Genomic DNA, 25,932 nt, shown 5'->3' on the forward strand with positions numbered 1-25,932 from the left:
TTTACAAGCGAATGTTTAAAATTTGAATATTTTATTACATCAATTTGAGTATTTGGAATTACCGTTAAAAATTTACCATTAAAAAATAAAATAATTTGAAATTTAACTTCATTCCACTTTATCAATACGGTCCAGGTAAAACGTGATATACATTTGAACTTGATATACATTTAAATTATTATTATTATTACTATCGTAATAGTTACTTATATGTAAGTACCTACATAAGACCCTTCACTTTAAAGTCAATTACATTCTCAGCACATCTGCTAAATGAATTTATGTATGGGGAAATAATGATAATAAAAGTAATATAAACTTTAGTGACCTCAAAGACCGGTATGCTGGCGCTTCTTTTTCTTTTTATTATATTTCATTAACATTTTTTTATTTTACTTCTATAATAAGGAATCATACGTCGATTCAGGGATGAGTTTTTTTTTTTTTTTATCATCCAGGTAGTGGGGAACTGGATTGAGTGAAGCAAAGTAACCAGTTTACCGCGCGCAGTCCTTTCATCTACATCTCGTATGAGCGATTCCTTATATCGCGATTTGAATTTGAATTTGAATTTAAATTTAAATCAGTTAAAGTCCCAGCCATTGGATAAATGAAAAAAATCTTTACCTAAATTACAATTAAATAAATAAAGTTTAAAATTTTTATGATGCTGGATAAAAAAAAAGTGAATTTCAAATATTTAAATTTTGAAATTTAATTAAAACGATACGCGATGAAGGTCAAGTGGATGGGAGTGATACAATTAGTACTGGTATCATCAGTTTGTGCGATAGAAGTAAGAAGCACTGAATCTAGTGAAGAATATTTGCGCAAAGTGATGATTGAACTTCAAGGATTACAATCACCGTCAATTACCGGCTATCATAATTTTAATCCACATTTTTTGGCGGGTAAAAGATACTCGAGGACTAATGCCAATATTTTGACAGTTCATCAAGACGATTCGAGGCACAACGGATACCCTCCGAAAAAAAGTGAACAAATTATCGTTGAAGCTTCTAATCAATATTACCCACAAGTAATTCAAAAAAATATGTATATATATATTTAAATAAATATGATACTGAAATTAGCCGAGGTCCGATTTTTTGAATTTCAAAACGATTAATTATAAGAAATATTTTTAAAAATTGCACTTGTAGATTTTTAAATTTTCTACATCCGCATACTTTTAGTTTTTTTTTTTTTTGCAATCGATTTGTTGCCAAAAAATCCAAAACTTCAGGATCATAGACAAATTTTTAAAAAATAAAATTTTTGTTAACTTCTTTTTAGATGTCGCGGCCAATAGTAGTTCCGGATCAGACTAAAATTCAAAATCCACCTCTCGGTTTTACTAAAAATGAATTAGCGATGATGTATAACCAGGCGTTGCAGTCAGGTAATGCAATATCTTTGCCTGGATTAAAAAATTCATTGGAATCTGGACAAATACCTTCAGTTGTTGGTAATTATTTACATCTTCCCAATGCTGATAATCAACAGCAAACGTTTGCGTATTATTTTTATCCATTGAAATCATTTATGGACAATCTTCAAAATAATAACGGATATAAAACGATAGTAAGACTTTATTTTATCTAAAAGTACTTGAGTAATTTAATGAACAAGATTCCAGTAATTAATTAGTATTTAAAAAAAAAATTTTTTGTAGAACGACTTGACGCCAGCGCAGTCGGGACATCAAGAATCCCAGAAGCAGATAATAATAAACCCGCTTTTTATGGCAATCAGCAGCTTTGTCGGCATGGCATTGGTATTTATGCTCGGTGTTATCGTTCTTCCGCGGATTTTAGGTGAGTTTAGATCTCGGATAGTACATGATGAGCTTCTGAATCTCACGACGACTGTCAACGAGGCAATTGACAAGTACAACTACACAACAACGAGGCCGAAGACACCATTCAGTGAAGCTATGGTGGGAATTAAAACTAGACCGGTGCAACGCGTCAAGCGAAAAAAAATTCATCGCAATAGAAATGTAAAGACTGTATAAAAAATATATATATATATATACGTACATGTATGTGTTACTTGATTGATGCAAGTTCCGTATATTTATAATACTTAATATATAAAGTTATACACTGAGAAAAAAATCTCTTCGAATCCTTGTATATATTTAAATTTTTCAATCTGATATATTTTTGGTAAAAAATTTTAAGATTTCATTCAAAATAATTTTCTTAATCCAAACTTATGTTTACTTCAAAATATTTTTATATTTTTTTTGCAGGAGTGTAAATAAATTTGAATTTCTTTGGTCAAGAAAATTTTTCTTTGCACTGGATATCTTGGCGGATACAAATTGCGGCATTTTACGGTAAACGTAAGGTATTCTACGGCAATTGTGTGGTATTTTTACCGTAAATTTATAATAAGAGAACGGTAATTTACTGTCACATTGCGGCAAGCCTGGGGTAATTTTCCGTTAAGTGAAGTACCGCAGAGTAAAAAGTCGAAAAATAAAAAAGCATACGGTACTTACGGTAAAAATGCCGCATTTTACCATAAATTGCGGCAAACTTACCATAAAAATACCGTATTTTACGCGGAATTACCGTAATTTGCCGTAAAATAATGACAAGTCTGGGGTAATTTTCCGTAAAGTGAAGTACCGTAGAGTAAAATCTTTAAAAATAAAAAAGCATACAGTGTTTACGGTCAAAATTCCACACTTTACCGTAAATTGCGGCAAATTTGCCGTATAAATACCACATTTTAGAAAATTACGGAACTTTACCGTAGTAATTTACGATCCTGAAGTTAGCAGACAGTCACAAATTTTCGGATTTTTTTTTTTCAACAAATCAATTAAAAAAAAAAAAAAAATGCACTTGTAGAAAATTCAAAAAACTACAAGTGCAATTTTTTCAAATATTTATTTTTTTACAATTTATTGTTTAAAATAAAATCCAAAAATTATTAGACGTCAGCTGACTTCAGGATCATTAATTTACGATCCTGAAGTTAGCAGACAGTCACAAATTTTCGGATTTTTTTTTTCAACAAATCAATTAAAAAAAAAAAAAAAAAAAAAATGCACTTGTAGAAAATTTTAAAAACTACAAGTGCAATTTTTCAAAATATTTTTTTTTTTACAATTTATTGTTTAAAATAAAATCCAAAAATTATTAGACGTCAGCTGACTGCAGTATCATAGTAATTTACCGTAATTCAAATCCGCCAGGATTTAAAATTAACAATGCAATAATTTATATCGATTACTCGAAAAAATATTGATTTTCACAAAAGTTATGTTTTTTCTCAGTGCAAAACTCATTCTTTAATTTATTACAGCAAAATAATTAAAATAGTAAAATAAACGACTGATTTTTTTGTCTTATAATTAATATTTATTTATTTTTTAAATTGTTTTAAAAACGTTACTTTACAAAACTCTCCAGCGTTCTCGCACACGTGACAACAATATGTGAAATAATTATTTTAGTTAATTATCAACTTTTTTTTTTTTTCACAAATCCACTGTATTGATTAATCACGTAAACAAAAAAGAGAAAAATACAAGCAATGAAAATTGCTCAGTCGATTTTTATCTTTTGTCCTTTCGTTATTTTTTCTCTTTACATTTACAATTATTATTTCACTCGGTGTTACTATCATTTGTATATTTTATTTATTTATTTATTCATAGCAAATAATGCCACTTAATTCTTCATTTGTTGAGTACAAGAAAATATATTTCGAATATAAGAAGAAAAAATTAAATTTATAAAAAATTATTGAGTTACTTTCGAGTTGATCGAAAAATCTGATTACTGATCGCTAAGATGAGGTAGAGATTCACCATTTTATTTAAATTCATTATTTATAAATAATTGTACGCACAAATGAAGAATCTCGCATTAATTAATGCGTCAACTAGTAGCATTTTTTAGTTTCATTATTTCATTTCTGCCATTTCTTGATCATATTAATACTGCTAAATAAAATTTTAATGAATTTTTTTATGATAAAGAGACGATCTGGTCTCCGTAATAACCATTTTTTTTTTTTTTCAATTGGTAATTTATTTAATATTCCTTGGGGCTCATAAATTTGCGGTTAACAAAATATTCACAAGCATAAATACTGATTATTGTACATTCGTTTTAGAGCCTTTAGATTTTTTTTCTACACTTTTAGAATCAGACAGGAATAGTACATTCCAATAACTTATTAATTTTACAGTAAAAAAAAAAAATTAATTTACAATACTTTATGTATATATCAGACTGTCCATTTAAAATTGATTTTTTTTGTCCCATACAAAAATTACATTGTCTGTAACATGAAAAAAATTGGGTATCAAATTCGGCCCTCCCTCAGTTACAAAACGCGCGCTCACTTATAAGATTTCCCATTTAAAAAACATAGTAAATTTTTTTTGAACTTTGAAATTAACTCGTTAACGGATCAATAAATTGAAGTGACCATACATATTTTTGTAGATAATTGAATGCTCTACAAAAAAGGTCTCTTACAATTTTTTTATAAATCCAACTTTTCAAAAGTTATTTAAGTTTGAATTCAAATTTTTCCCGCAAAATTATCAGTATCATTGCAAAGTGTCACAGGAGCTTGTAGATAATTTTTTTTTGCAATCAGGATGTTATTTAATAATTTTTTAATTTCACACTTCAAAAATTACAGTTTCACAAATTAATTATTCGAGAAAAAAACTGAAACTTTCGTAAAAAAGTAACTTTTGATCTGTTAGATTTTAAAAAAAATTGAGATCTTTTTTGCACAGCGATTTTCTAAAAAAATATCCGGTCATTTCAATAAAATTTCAAAGTGAAAAAAAATTTTTCCCATGTTCTGTACATGGGAAATTTTATTTAAGCGAGCGCGCGTTTTGTGGATGACCACAACTTGGTACCCAATTTTTTTGTTACATTCGACGTAACTTTCGTATGGGGCCGAAAAAAAAATCGATTTTATTTGACAGTCTAATATACATACATGTTTACATATAAATATATATAAAAATGAATTACCAGCAGTTGAATGATAGCACATATGGCAACACATAAAGCAGATCTATAGTTTTTTGTTGTATTTATTTTTATAAAAAGGCTGTATGTATTTTAACGAGGTAATTTATTCAGGCATGCATTAAAATGTAACGTAAATGTTAATATAATTATTTTATACAATTAATCACCTTTATTGGTGGGTTAAAAAATAATTGAACAAAATAAAATAAAACAAAACCTAGTGAATTAGACAATAAATTAGCAACTTTGTGGTATAAAAAGCATAACAGTATGAAAATACAACTGTTTACCTCAAGTATTATATATATCATTTACATATATGTTTTGTGTAATTGAGATAACATTATAAATATGAGCTAATTATATTAGGTATTGTATACATTAAAAAAAAGTGTTAAAAAAAAAAAATGATCGCGTTTATTGACCGCGCAACAGACGAAATAAATGGAATGAAAAGCATGAAATAATAATAAAATTAAATGATATAATTTATAAGCGATAAAAATATTATCGATGCTTGGTAGTAAAAATGATATTACGATTGTCTCTCATTTAAAAAAGACCAATTACTATATATATATAAATATATATAATTATTTTTAGCAGCGCGCGTGCTGGAGTTATTTAATTGACTAGAAAACAATGAACAAATAAAAAACAAAAACATTTATAGCAAATATACAATAAGGGCGTGTTCAGAAATACACTCTGGAGGTGAAAAATTACCTATCTAGGTGTGATTAGTACCTTTGTAATGTTAAATCGCACCTCTGGTTCGACCAGAGGATATTTCTGAACGCAGGAATTGAATATTTTCTCTTCCAGAGTGTGTTTCTGAACAAGCCCCAATTGTGATAATTAACAATAGACGCAAAAAAAAATTAATAATGACAAAATGTCTAATTAATTAATTAATAGTAAATTCGAAATACATGTCGTTGTTTTTAAATTTCATATAATTTTAGTCGTATAAAAATGTGACCATTTATTTATTGTATATAATTAAAAAAAAAATAATAAAGCTCTCATTTGTGCTTCGTAACTGAGCTCTTGTAAAAAGGGGCTCGTCTGGGAGACTCCGTAAAAAATGGCTGTGTAATTAAAGTTCGAAAATAATTCGAATTTCATAATTACACTATCAGTCTTTCCCTATTATTTCTATTTATTTTTTTCTTATTAAAAAAAAAACATTTAAAAAAAAATATATACTAATACATGAATAATCCGTCGCACGCACGCATACTCAATATTTTCATTTAATCAGACCCATTATATTTATATATATATTTATATAATATTAATGTATAAATCTGACAATCACGAAATTTATATTGTATATTTTTTAATATGTATAATTATTTACAATTTACGATGAATGTGTTATTTTATGGCAATAATAAAAATTACGATTTTTTTAATGACAGTCATTTAACAACATATTGTTATTGTTACTTAAACTTTACTCCCAGTGTCAGTATGAAAATTTTAGCTAACAAAATAATGCCGAAGCTTTTTAATTACATTTTCCATCACGAAAACGCACAATTGCACTCATTAAAAAAATTATGTATACAAAAACATACATTCACATTTATCTTTCATACATTTATTATTATTAATATTATTATTAGTAATTAATATTTTAATTTATTTGTAACAGCACAGCTGAAATAATAAATTTTCTGATATTTTTTTAAAAATATTTTTACCGTTTATAATTTTTCATCACCCGTGTGGTCATTTACTGCACGTATGCTCATGAATACGTACCTGGGTAAATGTAAATTCGGTTAAAAATATTTAATGAGTTGTAAAAAGACTGACATAATTAATAATAAATATAAAAAGACTGATTAAATTATGTATCATTGATAAAATGGAACTCAAAAATTAATCACATTTAATTTTCAGGCACGAAAATATTTCAGATGCTCGATATTTGGTTGTTCCATTAATGATACATTTAATAATGACTTTTAGTTTCATTATAATTATTATTATTATAATTACTATAATAATGATTAAAAATTCCGTTCATTGTAAATCGAATAATGACTTACGTAAACAAGAAAATGATGAGATCAGTCTTTTGGAATATGAATAAATGTCACTGTTACATTATTATGAATTAGATAAATCTTCAGTTAAATTATGTAGATCTGCGTAATTCATAATTGCTCTGTGAAGAAAATCATACTGCGCCTGTAATTTTAAAATATATTTTAATAAATCAAATGTCTAGTTTTAATAAAAAATAATTTCTTGGCGCAAGAAAAATTTTTCATTATGGAACTAATGCTAAAATTTTTTTTCGCCCCAAAAAGTTTTTTCTTTGCTCAAGAAAATTTTTTGCACTAAGAAATTTTTTTTCTGTATGGAAAATTAAAAAGTTCACACCTCAATCGCTCGTGATAATTATTAATATTTTTTTTTTTTCTTATTTTGATTAAATTATTATTTAAATGTCAACTCAAATTAATTTTAAATCAATGGAACAATTAATCGACTTAATACCGGGTCTAAATTATTCTTTAATAAATAAATTTTGTACTAGAATACAATTAAACCCATTTTAGTGTAATAAAAAAAGTGTAAAGAAGCGTTCACGATTGAGGTGCGCAAAAAATCATAAATAAATATATATATAGATTACGTACATAGCTGCTAATCATGCCATGTCTCTGTGACCTGAGTTTTTTCGTTGTCGTAAAAACATCAACACGTTTTTCTGTTTTTAATTGTTGTACTAATATACTAAGAGCAACAAACATCGAACTTCTATCCGAACCAAAACTACAATGGACGACAATTGGTACTGTTGTTTCAACATCTGTTGAAGTTGTTTGATCAACAAGTTCAATAAGCCCACGAGTTACTTCCGGTACTTCACCTTCAACCGTCGGCCAACCGTGATACTGATATTGCGTTACTACTGTTGTCTCATCAGTTTTAGTATTTGCTACACAAAGCTCACGCCGAGTGTAGTACGGACAACTTTCACTCTGAATGTAAGACACTCTTATGTGTTCATACACAGCCTCGTCTTCTGGCCAATATCTCGGACATTTTCTTGCTCCTTCATTTAACTAAAAAAAAAATTTCAGTTTTTTATAAAATAAATCAAATTTATTATTTTTTATTTTTTTAACTTCTATCAGGTCTAGAAATTTTTAGGTACTACGAAGTTATTCTGACCATTTCCGGATGGGAATCCGCGTGTGTGTATGTAAACTTTTTTTGTCCGACGATATCTTTGCGGAAATCGACAGGACTCACTAAGACTTAGAACTGATTTGATTTTCAAGTCAATCGATCGAAGATATCGTCGGACAAAAATTAATTTTTTACAGCGAAATGTATACATTTTTGGTCCAGCTGTTTTTTATCAAGAGCTCAAGAGTATCAAGCTCTCCGAGCTCAAAAACAGCTGAAAATTTTGGGGCTGATCCGTAGGGACAACCGTTTTTGATATTTTTGTTATAAAAATACTTACGTCAGACAACATTACAATCGTTGAAATACATTGTTCGGAAATCATCCGCCAAAAGTCGGCAATTGTTGACTCCAGGGGATCTTGGGTTATAATAAACGATTCAAAATTATCATATCCTTCAATAAATGACGCATTAATATATGTTGAGTGTTCACGCCCTGGTATAGGAGTTAATATGACGCGATTACGGTCATAAGGTATAACTAATTCACTTCTATTTTTAATTCTATTTTCGTCACCACTGCCAACTGAAAATGATTTACGTTCTTCTAAAACAGAACTTATTTTTTGCGTTTGTGTTACAAGATCCTGAAAATAAACATTTATCATAAATAATTAATTATTTATATATATATATTATAATATATTAATAGTAAAACTTACATCATACTCCTCTTCCATTCGAGACTTGTCTTTTCCATTTTCTTTCTGTCTTAATTTTTCCACAGTCGCTTTTAATTGTCCCAGTGGAATTTCCGTATCACCATAAGTCGCCATTTCCATTAAAGAACGATAAATAAATATATATTGCTTCAAAGATTGTACCAAAAAATTACGTTGATGCCGAAGATCACAAACAGTATTGAAAATAGAAACTTGACCTTCATCAGCAAGTTGTTGAAGTAAAGAATCTAGAGCAACAAGTGTACCAGTTCTGCCTACACCAGCACTACAGTGAACAAGTATAGGCCCTTTTTCCAGCGAATAGGCTTCATTAATACGTTTTATAAATTTAAGAATAGCATGGGGATGTTCAGGTGCCATGAAATCTTTCCAAACTAAAAAGTGATACTGGACAATTGTTCTAGAATCACGTTCGCCGACTTTAGTCATTTTTAACTCACGTACAACGTAATCTGAAAATGGTCTTTGTCTCACATGTTCAACGGTAATATCACCAAAGTTTTTAGTTTCATCTTTATCTGGCCAATATTTAGCACATTTTGTTTTAGAATACTCTTCAAGATTTGTCAACATTAATATCAACTCAAGATGCTGCTCCCAAATCATTCTCCAATAATCACAAACAGTATTATCCATAGGCCCTTGTGCGCAAATAAATTTTTTTCTCTCTTTATAACCAAGAACAAAGTTTGCATTTATGTAATCCGAGCCAATAATGCCATCAATTAACGACAGTCGCACCCGAGTTTGGTCGTAAGATTTGATATCCGGGTACCGATTTTTGTAAAGATTTTCACGAGCCTCAGAACCTCGAGTAGTACGATCGGTAAATCTGTCGGGTAATAATTCAAATTCATGTTGAAACCCATAATCAGAATCACGATGACGTTCAACGTAAGCTTGGAGTAATTCATTTTTAGGTATAGGCGGCATATCCGGTGGACTGGCTGCTACAAGCTGATGTCTTCCTCTCAAGCTCCTGCAGAGATGCCTGCCAAAAAAGGGCATCCATTAGAAAACCTGTTGTTCGATTGTTGTTTTTTCTTTTTTTATATATTATATAAAATATAAATATCGAGATTCACGATTACTCACCTGATGCTGTTTCTCAGATTTATATTTTCCTCACCGTTTTGTTCTGCGCGTTTAGTGTATCTGTGAAGGGCACACAGCGCGACTAGGAGAATTATAACAATAAGTATCAGTGCAACGGATACTTGAAGTATTACTCCAAGTGGACCTCCCTGTTCAGTTACCATAGCACGAGGTTCTAAGCCTCCGAATAATGTATTTAAATATCCACTGTACGCTGGTATTACTTGCCCGTCTTGGCCACCGTAAACTGAAATATAAAATAAATAAATTTTTTAATAAATCAAAAAATTAATGCGCAAAAAAAACTGAGCCAAGTTTTTAAGTGGAAAATGGTCTGATACAAAAAAAAAGCATATTTTTGTAATTTTTCGAAAAAATATTGAAAAATAAGCTAGGGGTAGTGGGGAGAGACGAGTCACCTCAAAAAAAGTCTATGTCGTAGGCAGGATAACTCATGACTGTCTCATCTGAAATAAAAAAACCAAAAAGATTTCTTTAGAACATAAGTTTATCTTGAATTTGAACGAAGGAATAAACAAAATATTAATTTTTGAATTTTTGGTAAAGGCGCAATCAAAAAACTCTGATTTTTCCCAAAAATTGCTCTTTTTGTTTAATTAAAAAATAAGTAGTTATTGAAAAAAAAAATCCTTCGTTCAAATCTAAGATAAACTTATGTACTAAAGAAATCTTTTTGGTTTTTTTATTTCAGATGAGGCAGTCATGAGTTATCCTGCCTACGGCATGGAGACTTTTTTTTGAAGTGACGTCTCTCCCCACTACCACTGGCTTATTTTTCAATATTTTTGTATGAAAATTTCTCAGAATATTCTTGGAGTGATGCCCAACAATGTCACAAATTCTAAAAATTTATTTATGAAATGATAACCCACCAGTCACTTCAATAAACGCCGTATAATTTGACTGTTCATCAAGAAAACCATCAATCGGAAAATATTGTCCAGAATCTTGAGTATTTTCAATTAGCATATTATCACCAACAGAATTATCACGTTTACGTCTAGTAGCAACTGTCGTTAAACTTTCCAATTGATTTGTAATTGTATTTAAATTTAAATTACTATTTGTTGATAGAGTTGTCTGAGTTAATGTAGTTGTCGTCTCAGCTTTAGCAGTTGTAGTAGTGGTGATCGTAGTTGTTGTTGTTGTCGTTGCTGGTGTCGTAGAAGTCGTCGTAGAAGTAGTCATGGTCGTTGTGGTGGTAGTAGTTGCAGGCAAACTGGTTATATTTATAAGTATTGGCACTTCAGGAATAAGACGTAATGATGGCGAAGGTTTGGGACGTAATCCAATACAATTATTGCAAGCAGAGCTTCCATTATAATTAGTATGACCGTCACCAAGAAAAATTTCCGATATCAAATGGTCAGTGTCGAACATCTCGGCAACGTACGCACCCCCCGCCGGGGACATGTGAGCATAATGATATGAATTTATTTCCAGTTCTTCTGGCGGCGGAAGATCTGCCCAAGTTTTATAAGGCGCGAGTTTTACTAAAAATACACGGTAACAACAAATTGGGCCGTTTCTTTCAGATATACGAGGAAGATTTATCTTAAATAAATGTCTCCCTTCATTTTCAATTTTACGCCAACTTCGTGCATTCAAATCATCACGGTCTGGTATCGTTCCTGGCATCGTACAGTTACCAATAGCTTCTTTACCCGGTGTTTTAACTCTAGTCACTCCATAAATACGCGCAGTATAATTTGTATTAGACGGTACACTTCGAAATTCCCAGCTATGATCATTCTCTCGGGTGTTGTGACTAAATGGACCCCAACGATCTATCTGATATCTTGAACGATCATCACGATAGTGTGAAATCCCCGACAAATCTAACTGATAACGTGTGATAACTCCATTTAAAATAGCCGGTGGAGCCCAAGTTAACGAGACAAAACTTGTACGGGTTAATTTGTCATAGTGACAGGATACTGTAAAATTTTGCGGCGCACTGCAAACACCATCCATAGTAGTCCCATTTATTTCGGCGCTCCAATTACCACATTGCTGAGTGTAATAACTGCAAGCCGCTATTTTGAATTGATATGTTGTTGCTGGTCTGAGATCTGTGAACGCATGTTCTTTAAATCCCGACTGCGCGTGATGTACAGCTTCTTTTTTTTCGTTCTCATGAATAATCATGAGATTGTAATAATGGACGTGTTCTTTTAGCGCCGGTGGAGGTGGAGTCCAACCCAGGGTTATTGAGCCTTCAGTGATACCTTTGACAATACCTGTGGGTACGAACACTGGATCCTCTGTCAAGGTCGTTATCAATCGTTGGTCAGTATAGACTTGAGATACACCTACTTCATTAGTAGCTTCAATACTTATTTGATAAGTCGTTGCTTTATCAAAACCTTTAAGTACATAACTCTTATTAATACCGTCAATTCTTTCACGATAATAAACAATATCATTTGTTACATTATTTCTAAACTTAACATTGTAGTGTAATATCGGCTTATTGCCATCATTAACTGTCCAATTAAGGTATATTTTATCAGCACCAACAGCTTTTATAAAGTCAATGTTTACTTGAGGCACGTCAACGACAAAAAGATTTCTCAGACCTACTACTAAACTATTAAAATCGTAAGCCAAACACGAGTACGTTCCGTTGTCATTTCTGTACACGCGTGTAAAATTTAACATCGAAACATAATAAGTTTCATTGACTTTCGTCACGTGTGTCTGCTCCTTCAGATCTTCGATACTCTCGGAATTATTTCCTTTTATCCAAGTGAAATTACGGAGAGGAAAACCATAAATATGACAGGTTAAAATTACTGGGGCTGTTGCATTTACCCAAATATCCTGAGTTGCTTCAGTTTTACCGGGTTCTAAAAATTTTAAAAATAATAATCATCAATTATTTATCACATTCAAATTATGAAACATCATTTTCATGATTCCAGCATCGACACTTGAAGTTTCAGTGACACTACAGCCAGTCGACAAGCGAATTCCAGTCCAATGCCGCAAATTAATATCAGAAATCGCGTAAACTGCGAATGCCTTCGCACTGAAGTAAATGACAGTTCGTACTGTGATTAAGTTTTATAAAAATTAGTGTCAATAATAAATAGTATTTATAATTTCGGCTCAATTTTAAATTCCAAATGACAATTTAATGACTGGCTGCTGGCACTGAAACTAAGTTCCAATGCAGGTAATCATGAAAAATATTGAGTGTAACTCAGGATGAAACACGATTTCACTGCAGGTGATGCCAGCCATCATCTGAAATAATTTTGCTTCATGCCTCGTCACACAATTTACTACTTATTTATACTCAACTTACCTACAACTCTGATAGAAATTGTTTTTTCTAACAGTTCCCCACCATAAGTCTTAGCTTTGCAAGTATAATTACCCGAATCTTTTCTACTTGCAATTTTCAAATCAAACCTCGCTCTGTAGTCAGACTCATTAATTGTCGTAACATTTTTATCACTAAATGTCCACCAAATATGACTAGGTTCACTAAGTTTACATATAAAAGAAGGTGTACTACCAGCTTCAATACCGTCCAATTGTTGTGATGCTTCTATTTCTATGCTAGCAAATGGTACATTTTGCGTTTCAACAACTTCCGTTATCTTAGTGGCTGTAAATAAAAATAAATATATATTTATAATAACAATTTATCGTAATACAAAAACCTTGTGACCTTGTTGTCATGATGTGCTAAATTTATTAATACACCAACTCAACCAAGATATTGTTTATTATTAACATGCAATAACAAATAACATTTAGTTTAAAAAATAATTATTTATCACTCATAGTTTTACAATTAATCACAGTCGCCGGTATGAGTAATCGTTATATCAGAGAGTGATGATTATAAATTAATAATTAACCAGTGAAATACTTACTGGTTTCATTGAGCTCATTTGTGGAAACAATTCTGATGACATAACACAAGAATAAAAACACAGAAACACTCGCCATCGACACGCGAATCCGTAACATGGCGTCTACGTTAGGACACCGCGTTTATGACAGCCGGGCGTGTACAGTTTGCCCTCCGGCCCTTGTATCCTTACTCCTTTTTTATTTATTTATTTTAAAAATACTGTTCCACTGTTACTTGGGTTTAGCCCTCGACAAACCATCACCTGGAGTATTCTAGCTCCGTCTCCGTAGCATGTCCCACCTTCTTAGACGCCTTCCTCAAGCGTCTCTCGTTAAACCCTGACTGTACTAAAAAAAATAAATAATTTACTTTAAATAAATTCACAAACTCTTACACTGGGATTACAGACCTCATAGATTTAAAATAGTAATGAACATTATTTAAATATTATAAAATATAAATAAACTAGTATATTAATAAACGTACACTTGTATTACTTGTAAACTAAAAGTTGCACTACTTAAGTTGCCAAGTGCCTACGAAGCAATCAACTGTTATATCCTCAGTTCAGGATGCTGTACACTGTGTACTGTGTGTATGCACAATCAAACAATCTGCTGCCGGTGTGTGTCCCAGTGTGTTGGTTGTTCGCGAATTATCTTCTTCTCTCTCTTCAACTTGATTATTTCTCTATCTCGGTCTTTATTTATCCCCGTTTGTCGTCGGTCATATCAGCGCCTGAGCCCAGAGAAAAGCAAACCAACCAAAGCGACACCAGAACACATTTTTATGATACTGAAGTTAGCCATGAGTGTGAATGTACCAGACGTCAGACAACTTATAAATTTAAATAAAATTTTTAAAAAGCGCGCGTGATTTTCAAATTATCTAAATATTTTTTTATTTTTGTTCTATATTTTATTTATTTATTCAAAAATTAAAAAAATTCATAATTCGTTACATTCACACTCATAAGCCGACGTCAAATATTTTTTGAATTTTTTTGAAAACGATAAATTGTAAAAAACAAAAATTATTCGAAAAATTGCACCTGCAGTTTTTGAATTTTCTACATGTGCATATTTTTATTTTATTTTTTTTTTTTTTTTTGTAAAATTTTTCAATGTCTGCTGACTTCAAATCATCAAATTTAACTCACTGCGCGCCACAATATTATGGCGGCAATATTTGAAAGTTAAAATCGTCCCGACAACGAATCTCTGTTGATAATTAAAATATCTCTATTATTAACTGGCGGGTAAGTAAAAAAAGTTTAAAAAAAGTAAATGTGTCAGTTGTGTTGTATAATATCTTTTTGATTGGATGAAATTTTTTAGCTCGACGCGGGATTGAAAGAGAGAGGAAGTATGTTAAAATATGTTAAGTATCTTTTGTGTATAAATTGTCCATGTTTAGTGTGTGCTGTGTTTACAATATAAATAATTATTTATGAAGAAGAAAAAACATAACCGATGGGGGGTTATGGATTCAGTTGCGAGAGTTGAGTAGCGTCGTGGTGTCTCTTTAAAGCCATATTGATTTTTTATAAAATAAAATGATAATTTACTTGGTGGTGGTGGTCGTCTAAGGTGTGGTTGGTATTGGTCGTGTTGGTTCATGACCTGATGAATGCTTTTAAGTTGTAGTTGCTAGTAATAACTAGTCACATATATGTGTACCTGCATCAGCTAAAGCTTAAACATCTCATGAGTTACAACTTACTGGAGATCGGTGATAAAAAATAATTAAAAATAATGGATACGCTGTTTAAAAAATTAATAAGTCATATATAACTGGACGAAGACTAACCAACAAATGTTATTTCAGTGTTAGGTTAGTCTTATGTTTGTGCATTTGGTTTTACAAATTATGCTCCTCATGCTGAATTTTAGCATCACTGCTTCGAGTGACATACGCTTGCAGTACATTTAATTTCTGTACTAATGTCTTGAGGTACCAGTTAACAAAACTTGTAAAGTGATTAGTTTAAAATGCTAACGTAGTTGTTGATTATTTAATAATAAATTACTATAATTATTATAAAATATGTATACTAAGTAATTTGAGCTGCAAGCCAAAAATTATTAAGGAAAAAAAATTTTGAAAATGATGAGTAGTTGGACTGAAAGAATGCACAGGAGGGCAGCTACCCTTGGCAATGTTGTCACCAGCTGTGGACATCCTTCTTCTGTACCACCCTATCCTAGAAGACTTGAAAAGTCAGTATTGTTTATTTGTTTATTTAAATTTTCGCGGTTTTAATTTTAAAGTGGTTTATTCAAAGTTTTATTTTTTGTAGAGTTAAATTTGGTGTACCACTAGATGAAGTTTGTAAAAATGATATTCCTGGTCCATTATTGGTAAGTTTTTGTAAATTTATATTTTTTTGTGATGTTGAAATGAGCCGACGTCTACTAATTTTTGAAATTTTTCAAGAGCGATAAATTTAAAAAAAAAAATATTTGAAAAAATTGCACTTGCAGTTTTTAAAATTTTCTACATGTGCATATTTTTAGTTTTTTTTTTTTTTTCAAAAAAAATTGTTGAAAAAAAAAGTCCGAAAATTGTTAATTGTCTGCTAACTTCTGATACTGAAGTTAGCTGACGTCTAATAATTTTTTGATTTTTTTTTAGGAACGATAAATAATAAAAAAAAAATATTTAAAATAATTGCACTTATAGTTTTTTTAATTTTCTACATGTGCATATTTTTATATTTTTTTTTTTTTTTGTAATTGATTTGCTGAAAAAAAAAAAATCAGAAATTTGTTAACTGTCTTCTAACTTGAGGATGATTTTATATCTGGATGTGACTTTATTTTGTTAGGTTCTTATTTTAAAACTTAACAAAGAAGCACCGTTGAGAAAAGATGTGTTCAGAGCGCCAGGTCATCAGGGTAACATGAAAAAACTTATTCATTTCCTCCAAACTGGACGTTTAGTTAACATGGACAACTTTAGTGTCTATACAATAGCCAGTGTATTGAAAAAATTTCTTAGAAAAATACCTGGAGGGGTGTTTGGTCGAGAAGGAGAACAACAATTATTTACGGTTATTCAACTTGACAGTATGGAACAACAGAGGGACCAGATCCATAAGTAATTATCGTAATTACGTTACTTTTTTTTTTAAACTTTAATAAAATGATAAATTTATAGGAAAGTGGACAGTAAAGTAAAACTTGAGAATTTAATTTTCATCATAAATTTCGCTGAGATACAATTTAAAAAAAAAATACTTACAGTTGACATCAATTAGTAGTTAAATTTGGAAAATAAATTTCAGTAAAATCATGTCAATTTCATAATTAGAATTTTCAAATTTTGTAGGCTAAAATTTAAACAAATTTTTTTTAACTCCTAATTGATAACTGTAAGTAATTTTTTAAAATTAATTGATAAAATTATGTCAGTTGGGTCATTGCATATTTTTAAAAAGTGGGGGCCTTAATTACAATAAATAAATTACAACTTAGTAGAATAAAAATAAACTAAAACTCATCTAACACTTAATGCATATACTCTAATGTACGACTTACGTTTTAAAAACATTTAAAAGAATATAATTTATATGATCAAGTTGCTAAAGGTCCCAATAAAAAGACGAAACGTCCAATCTATCGTCAAAATTAAATTCTAAAGTTTTACTGCTCACCTCCTTATGAATTTGTCATTTTGAAAGTTGGTTTGGAAATAATTTGAATTTTAAAAAATTTTTAAATAAATATAATTTATATTTTTACAGATTAATTACATCATTGCCCATTTACACCCAACGCTTATTAGTATTACTTTTCGGAACATTTAGAGTAGTTGCTGTCAATAGCGAACGAGCTCGTACAGGAATGTCTAGTGAAGCACTGGGTGTATCTGTCGCACCCTCATTCTTTCAAAGTTGTGTCAGTGATGGGAAAACAGCTAAAATGGAGGACGTACTGAGATTCAAGGTACATAAAAACTTATTTTAAATATTTTACGGCGCAGAATTCACTAATTGGCTGACACAAATGCTAACAACAAATAAATACAATAATTCATATTTTTTCTGACAATATTTTAAAATAATTATATTAAATTTTAACACAACAATTCGCTTAAATTTATTTGATATCAACGGTTACTCTGAAACGGAAGTAAAAATTTTTTAAATCTCTGCAATTATAAAAGAAAAAATTGAAGTAAAAATAATAAATGATATATATAAATTATGCATGATATATTTTATCATCTATCTCATTTATATATTTATCTTTTCACACTATCAGGCGGAGATATCAGTAAGTTTAATGTACTAATAATTATATTACATATCAGAGTTATTATTGAATGTATATTTTAAAAAACTTTCATGTGAATTCACAAAGAAAGTAAATAAAATTAATGGGTATTTGATGCATGAAGCTTTCGCATGTTAGCTTCTAAATAGTAATGAAATATTAAAACCTGTAATTAACGGATAGTAAATCTCATTGTATTCAAAATTATTATTTATGCTTACTATGATTTTATTTTTAATTATAAGTATTTTTTTTATTTATTTAGGTAGCGACTCGTGTGATGAAATTTATGATTGATAATTTTGGAGTATCGAATTTATTTGGTCGTGAAAATTACGAGTTTTATGCTCGAATTACTGGCCGAATACTAAAAGTTGAAGAAGACTGGATATTTAGTTTCCGTTACCCACCAAATACTCTTGTATCTAGTAAGCGAAATAAATGACTAATTAATTAAAATAATAAATAAAATTCTTTTGTTTAAAAGTTATTAATTTTCAAGGACAATTATCTCTCGAAGCAGAAAAGACGTGGCTGCAATATGAATGTGAGCGATGGGGACTCAAGTTCAATTTGGAATGTAAATATTTATTTAACAAACGTATTGATTATTGATTTCCATAGTAGAATTTATTGTTTATTCATTTTTGTTCCTTGCCTTCAGCTATGTCGCATCAAGAGGAATCGCAATCGACACCAGCTTTGATTCACGTTCCAGAGTCTTTAGATCTTACGTCATCATTAGGAATGATTCCCGAGAATACTTTACTCGAAAGTTATACAAGACTTTCTGTTAGCTTAGAAGAAAATGGATTGTTTCATGTGAGTTAATTAATTATTTTATTGAGGTAACAGCCCCTGAACCCGACCAGTATTAGTCACTCACTTTAACTGACTAATGCGTTTTTATAATTTATTTTAAATTTAAATCAAATGTCTGTTTTAAAAATCGCGCTCAGCCTGACATTTTTTACTTTAAGGGCATTCGCAGACAGTGCCCGATTTTTTAAAAATTTTCAATGACTGAACTGTCATTGTATCAAAATTTTATCAAATAATTGAAAAAAGGGCAACGCAGTTACGATTTCGACGAGACAGATTTTTAAAAAAATTATTAACAGTTGACATCAATTAGGAGTTGAACGAAATTTGGAAAATAAATTTTAGTAAAATCTTTACGTCAACATCGAAATTTTTAATGTCAAATTTTCAAGTCGTCTAAGAAATTCTATAGAAATTCCATAGAAAATCTAGACTCAGGGCTCGGTGCTGAGAAAAATTATCACCAGTATTCTTCCAATTAAAATTTAATTCTGACATATCATATATTTATAATATACTTATATTGTGGTTTAATCTTTTCAATGAAAAGTGAGCGGGTAATGGGTCTTTACTTCAAATGTAAGCAAACAATAGTAATATTTTTTAATATAAAAATAATTTTAGGCATCAAGTAGATCATCAAGTAACGCTAGTCACCAATCCCGCCATGCTGCGATGACTTTAGATGAATTAAGAGCCGTTAATAGATACGCTGAAAGTACTAAGAGTCTCAGCTACTTGCCACAGGTAGGCATTGGAGAAGCTTAAGAACCGTCTTCTAGATCAATAACACTTCTAAGAAAAATTAAAACGATCCCTGTGGAGAAGTCATTATTAATAAATAAACAAAATTAAATCTTGTAAACACAAGAGCGCTTGCTACTGTTTGTTGACTGACGTTTAATCGAAAAAAAAAAAAAAAAAATAATTTATAATATTGACGAGATATTGATAACACGTTACTTATAATCGATAACTATTATATACAAACATTCCATCGTAAAAACCAGTACAGACATATGAAACCTATTACGATGATATTACATAGATAAGACTGCATTTGTCAATTTTAAATACCCTTGATATTGTGTTAATGATACCACTATTGTTTATTTAGAATATCTATTTTTAATTAATTTGCCTTCAATGTATTGTACTATTAAATATTTTATTAATTTTTTGTATTTGCTTGCATGACAAAAATTTATTATTATCGTTTTTTTAAATTTTTCTCATTAATTTCATATATTACATAAATATATTAATTTATTTAATTAGTTTATATTTTTTGTTTATTTGAAGTTTTAAAATAATAATTTAATGTAACGATTAATTATGTAGGATTTTTAACAATTACCACAATCATGTGTACATAATAAATACATATTGACGCATCTGCACTCATAATTAATTACAAGCTTCTGATAATAATTAACCCGTGATTTTTACGATAATTCGGGCGTTTTCGATCCGTTCAGGTGCACGAGAGGCAAACGGCTCGTATGCGCACGAGGTCTGAATGGTTTTTGACGCCTGTTGGTGAAAGACTTGCAGGAACAGACAGTGATCCTACAGCCATACACATTCTCAGAGGATCCAATCGATCATCCTCTGATAATATTGGTAAGTATTTAGATTATTTTTTTTTATAAAGAAAAAATAATATCTAAGGGCAGTCTCAGACAGTGCCCCCACTTTTTTAAAATTTTAAATGACAACTGTCATAATTGTATTCAAATTTTATTAATTAATTAAAAAATTAATCGAAAACAGGACAAATTTGCTGAAATTTTTAAAAAAATTACTTACAGTTGATATCAATTTGGAGTTTAATGAAATTTGTTGAATAAATTTTAGCCGCCAAAATTTAAAAATTCAAATTATAAAATTGACGATTTTATTAACTGTAAGTAATTTTTTTTTTAAATTCTATATCTCGGTGAAATTGATATTTTTTCAATTAAGATCTTAATTGTATTTTAATTAATTGATAAAATTTTGATACGCTTATGACAGCTGTCATTTAAAATTTCAAAAAAGTGGGAGACACTGTCTGAGAATGGCCTGAATAAATGATGAGTAATTATGTAATTGTTATAAATATTAAATTAAATAGCTACAGGTTTAAGTGCAAGTGCCGAATCGGTAAAACGTCCAAGTTTACGAAGAACTGCCTCCCGAGAAAAGTCACGTATTCATCGAAGCTCCTCACGTCGTCACAAAGAAAATGGAGCGAAAAATCGTGTGTCTGTTGATGCTTGCAAGTCGCGTTCGATGGAAACAATGAAAATGAAAAGAGTGTCGCTCGAACCAGCTGAAAAAATACCAAAAAATAAAAGTGATGAATTATTAAATGATGACACGTTATATTCACGTGAATTTATAACTGAAAAGACAGCAGATATTTCAATTGGACCACAAGATTGCACTGAAATGGATGTACAAACATTTCACGTAACTCTGACATACAAACCAAGAATATGAAAAATAAATGAAAGCAGTTTTTCGTAAATTTATCTGCTTTTATTTATTTTTTTAAAGATAATAATAATAATATGTCAAAAAAATTATTTATAACTTTAGTTAAATAATTTTTATTATTATTACTGAGGGTATGGAATACGTGTAACATAAATACGAGCCTGTTTTTACTCCCTCCAGACAATTTAAAATAACAAATAACTAATTTCGAAATTTTAAAAAATTTTTATACACTTAAATTATTGTTGAAATAACTTTACTATTAATCAAGGTAAAGAAAAAAAAACGTTTCCGTCGATCGATACATGCAGAGTATATCAATTATTAATTGTTGGCGTATTGAATTTTTGATGTTTGCATGACTAAGCTATTTAATATTTATATTTATTACTAAATCAGAATAAATTTATTTATTCACGGGGTATACCCAAGTAGCACACGGCTCTGTGACGTCTGTAAGATAACAATTTTTTGACCTAAGAGGCACCAAAATGTTGACAAAATAATCAGAAATTTTTCATAAAATATCTGCTTAAAAGACTTGACAAGTGGCGGGAAAATTACGAATAAATTTCGAAGAGAGATGACTTTTTTGGAACAGAAAAAAGAAGGAAAATTTCCTATGGCTCCTAGATGAACTGCATGTCTTATTTATATGAAAAAAAACTTGGGTTTGAGACAAAAAAAAATTGTTGTCCTTTTAAATGACATCTTAAAGTTGTCTCTGTGCTACTTGGGTACTTTTACGAACAATTTATGAGACTAGTTGAACAGGCAAGTGTTCATTCCATTTTTTAAATTTTTACCATACAATGAATTGGAAAAAATTTTATACGGACTTAATCATTCCAATTGCATTTATTTTTCGGTTTTTTTAGTAAATTTTCACTTTAAATATCGTTGTTAATATAAAAAATATTAATTAAGTTAATAGCGTTTGAATTTTTAAATTATTTTTTCTTTTCAATCACTTTTGTACATACGGTAAAAGTTTACCGATTAAATTTATTTAAGCTCTCTAGAAAGAATGAATTCTTTTAACAATCAATCATGATCTTATTGACGTTCTATCTCTATATTATACCGATGTAATTTTTTTTTTAATATTTTTATTACTGTGACATGTAAAAAAGTTACAATTATTTATACAACTTATTACGTAATTACGTTATTAAATTAAGATAAATTTTATTTTACACGTGACCGGTTTATATATCACAGTATTGGCAATTTATTATTGTAAATACTTTTTAGATAATTGTCTTTTTTTCTTTTGTCTACTGATATTTATAAAATGATATTAGATTCATTAACGAAAAGAAATAACGCAACTTTATTATTAAGTATTGTTCCAGTAGTATTAATTACACTTCTATAAATATTATTATTATTTTATAAATTAATTTTATTGTAATCATAATATTAATTTTTTCGCTTGCACCAAAGAACCGCAGTTTAGTTTTAGAAATTTATTACACTAAATGATACTGCTTTGCATATCAATAGTTGAAATTTTTTTTTATGCGTCTTTTTTTTATTTATACTAATTTTTTAAATTGAGGGCATTCTCAGACAGTGCACACACTTTTTAAAAATTATAAATTACTCATACGTGTATCAAAATTTTATCAATTAATTTAAAAAAATTAAGACGTTAATTTAGAATTTGAAAAAATTATGATACTGAAATTAGTGGACTTGTAATAATATTTGAATTTTTTTAAAAATCATATTTTGAAAAATCGCACCTATAGTTTTTTTAATTTCCTACATGTGCATTTTTTTACTTTTGTTTCTTTTTTTCTTAATTAAATTGTAGAAAAAAAAATTCGAAAATTCTTAATTTCAGGATCATAAAAAATTACTTGTCATCAATTAGGAATCAAACGAAATTTGTTGAATAAATTTTAGCCGCCAAAATTTGAAAATTTAAATTATAAAATTGACATGAAAATTTTAGTAAAATTTATTTTCAAAATTTCATTAAACTCCCAATTGATATCAATTTTTTTTTAGTTAATTGATCAAATTTTATATAAAACTTCTGACAGTTGTCATTTAAAATTTAAAAAAAGTCCCGGACACTGTCTGAGAATCGCCTGAAATAATATTTATTATGTGTTATTTCGTTTTCTCAAAGCTCTGTGATGCAATCATCAATATATGTTTATATCAACATAAAAAAAGTCCAAAATAAGTTCGATAAATTTATGTTTTTTATAAAGTGTTACTACTATAAGTTGAGAGAAAATACAAAATGCCAAATATATTGGATTAGAGATATTGATATTAAAAAATTATTATTATTATTGTGACATTAAAGACTGGTTTTAGGACCATAACTGCTTCTAATATACTTTTATAGTTTTCTTAATATTATTATTAATTATCACCACTGATTATAATTTTTTATGTATCTTACAAGTCTATATATTAAGACAATATTAATATATAAAAATTTCATAAAATAAATGAGTTTTTAAAAATAAAATTTGTCACTTTTACACTTAAAAATATATACAACATAACAGATGATCTCTGGTCCAAAATAATATGCCAAAGGTATATATATATTTAATTCTTTTAAAAATATAAATTTAAATGACCAGGATGAATGACTTTGAAGTTAATAATTGTGTTTTATATCACCTATAATTATCCAAATTTATTTATCGAAAAAACTTATTTAATAACAGATAATAAAATAAGATTGTGCATGCTCATATACGTAACATATCTAATGTAAACATTTAATTTTTTTAAATACACGATTTAAATAATTATAAATTGTAATTGGTGTGAGTGTGAATGCAGCAGATATGAGGCAATTTTTAAATTTTGAATAAAGAAATTCAGATAATCAAAGTAATGAAATTTAAAAAAATGCGCGTACGGATTTTTCAATCATCTGAATATGTATTTTTCAAATTTTTATTCTACTTTACATCTTATTGATTTATTTTATAATTAAAAAAGCTGCATTCACGCTCATTAATTGGTACATTGTACGATATACGTGAGCTATAAAATTTGCGCTCAATCGTTTATAATTATAGGAAAAAAAAAATATATGTACAAGATATAATTATGAAGAAAAAAAATTTGAGTAGAGCAAAAATATATGATACTGAAGTTAGCCGACGTCTAGTAATTTTTAAATTTTTTTAAAAATGGCAAATTGAAAAATAAAAATATTTAAAAAAATTATTTTTCGCGCCAGTTTTTCAAACCGGGTATTAATTGTTATTGATGGTATATTTATATATTATTAATGAGTGTCGATGTAGCAGATACGAGCAAAATTTTTAATTATAAATTAACTTACTAATTAATTAATTAGAGAGATAAAAATAAAAAAGTGCACTGATTTTTAAATTCTGTACATGCGAATTTTTTTATTTTTATTCGATTTAAATTTTCTTTATTAATTTCAAAATTATAGTAATTGCCGAATGTCTGCTACATTCACACTCATATATTATTAATGTATATGGGGCATTCCACGCAAAATCGACCACTTTTGAATCGACCCCTTTAGATTTGGCTGAAAATTTTTTCTTTTTCTACCCCATCAAAATCTTTTCTCATAATTTTTTCACCTAACCGAAAAAAAGTTATAAATTTTTGAAAAAAATGGCTTTTTTGTTTTAAATAGCTATAACTTGTTCAAAATTCGACTGATTGGGACGTTTTTTTTTCAAAATTTTTGTTTTTAAGTGTAGTTTTTAAAAAAAAATACAAAAAAATTATTGCAATCTATCTTCATTGTTTTTTTGTAGATTTTTAGAAAAAATCAAAAATTTTTCGGTTTACCATTTTTGATTTTTAATTTTTTTTTTTTATATAAAACTTTGACATTTTCTGCAGATCCTCAAATTTTTTCAGAATGATGTTTTTTCGACTTACATTTTTTTTTTCCAATTGAAAAAAAAAAAATTTTTACAACTAGCCTTATTTCTCACAACACCATGCTAAAAATTTTTGAGAGTGCTCAGAAAACTTTCAAACTTGGAAAAAAAAAATAAAAACAAAAAATTTTAATGGTAATCCTCGAAATAATTTGAATTTTGTTCGAAAAATCAAGTTTAAAAATATAAGGACCGTCAGAATAATTTTTTTGTATTTTTTTCTGAAAACTACATTCAAAAATGAAGAAAATGAAAAAAAAAATTTTTTGTTTAGTCCATTTTTGGACAGATGCTGGCAATTCAAAAGGTGAAAAAATTTGAAAAAATTATGAGAAACGTTTTTGATGGGATAGAAAAAGAGAAAAAATTTTCAGCCAAATCTAAAGAGGTCGATTCAAAAGTGGTCGATTTGGTGTGGAATGCCCTATATATACTAGCAATATTAATAAACCCGTTTTGAAAAGTTGGCGCTTTGAGTTTTTAAAATTTTCTACATGTGTGTATTTTTAGTCTTTTTCTTGTAATTGATCTGTTGAAAAAA

At 28.9% G+C, this 25,932-nt stretch overlaps 3 protein-coding genes across 11 annotated transcripts; 2 read left to right on the forward strand and 1 right to left on the reverse strand.

Moving 5' to 3' along the window:
- Window positions 1-488: 488 nt before the first annotated feature.
- Window positions 489-6,436, forward strand: LOC130677514 (uncharacterized). The gene is made up of 3 exons (XM_057484287.1): window positions 489-1,039; window positions 1,297-1,584; window positions 1,676-6,436. The coding sequence occupies exons 1-3, from the start codon at window positions 734-736 to the stop codon at window positions 2,015-2,017; spliced, it is 936 nt and encodes a 311-aa protein (XP_057340270.1). The 5' UTR covers window positions 489-733; the 3' UTR covers window positions 2,018-6,436.
- LOC130677508 (tyrosine-protein phosphatase 69D-like) lies at window positions 3,355-14,613 on the reverse strand. 7 transcript variants are annotated; one of them, XR_008991626.1, is made up of 10 exons: window positions 14,390-14,613; window positions 13,923-14,250; window positions 13,346-13,651; window positions 10,908-12,884; window positions 10,015-10,261; window positions 8,899-9,910; window positions 8,515-8,823; window positions 7,679-8,107; window positions 7,082-7,223; window positions 3,355-6,791 (listed from the first exon to the last, which is right to left on the reverse strand). XR_008991626.1 is itself a non-coding variant. In XM_057484280.1 (9 exons), exons 2-9 carry the CDS (start codon window positions 14,017-14,019, stop codon window positions 7,143-7,145), a joined length of 4,458 nt encoding a protein of 1,485 aa, XP_057340263.1. In that variant the 5' UTR covers window positions 14,020-14,250; window positions 14,401-14,613; the 3' UTR covers window positions 3,355-7,142. The 7 variants fall into 7 exon arrangements, 6 of the variants coding, with proteins under 6 accessions (XP_057340263.1, XP_057340261.1, XP_057340264.1 ...); XM_057484280.1 differs by having other exon boundaries at window positions 3,355-7,223; window positions 14,401-14,613; XM_057484278.1 differs by having other exon boundaries at window positions 3,355-7,223; window positions 13,923-14,245.
- A 589-nt stretch (window positions 14,614-15,202) lies between these two features.
- On the forward strand, window positions 15,203-21,486 carry LOC130677799 (uncharacterized). 3 transcript variants are annotated; one of them, XM_057484667.1, is made up of 12 exons: window positions 15,203-15,268; window positions 16,021-16,122; window positions 16,203-16,263; window positions 16,731-17,002; window positions 17,649-17,850; window positions 18,169-18,180; window positions 18,446-18,608; window positions 18,683-18,760; window positions 18,845-19,002; window positions 19,627-19,749; window positions 20,481-20,625; window positions 21,119-21,486. In XM_057484667.1, exons 2-12 carry the CDS (start codon window positions 16,034-16,036, stop codon window positions 21,484-21,486), a joined length of 1,671 nt encoding a protein of 556 aa, XP_057340650.1. In that variant the 5' UTR covers window positions 15,203-15,268; window positions 16,021-16,033. The 3 variants fall into 3 exon arrangements, with proteins under 3 accessions (XP_057340650.1, XP_057340648.1, XP_057340649.1); XM_057484665.1 differs by lacking the exon at window positions 15,203-15,268 and having other exon boundaries at window positions 15,296-16,122; XM_057484666.1 differs by lacking the exons at window positions 15,203-15,268; window positions 18,169-18,180 and having other exon boundaries at window positions 15,299-16,122.
- Window positions 21,487-25,932: the final 4,446 nt, after the last annotated feature.

Source organism: Microplitis mediator, chromosome 11 (genome assembly GCF_029852145.1).
Source record: "Microplitis mediator isolate UGA2020A chromosome 11, iyMicMedi2.1, whole genome shotgun sequence".
NCBI classification, from domain to species: Eukaryota; Metazoa; Arthropoda; class Insecta; order Hymenoptera; family Braconidae; genus Microplitis; species Microplitis mediator.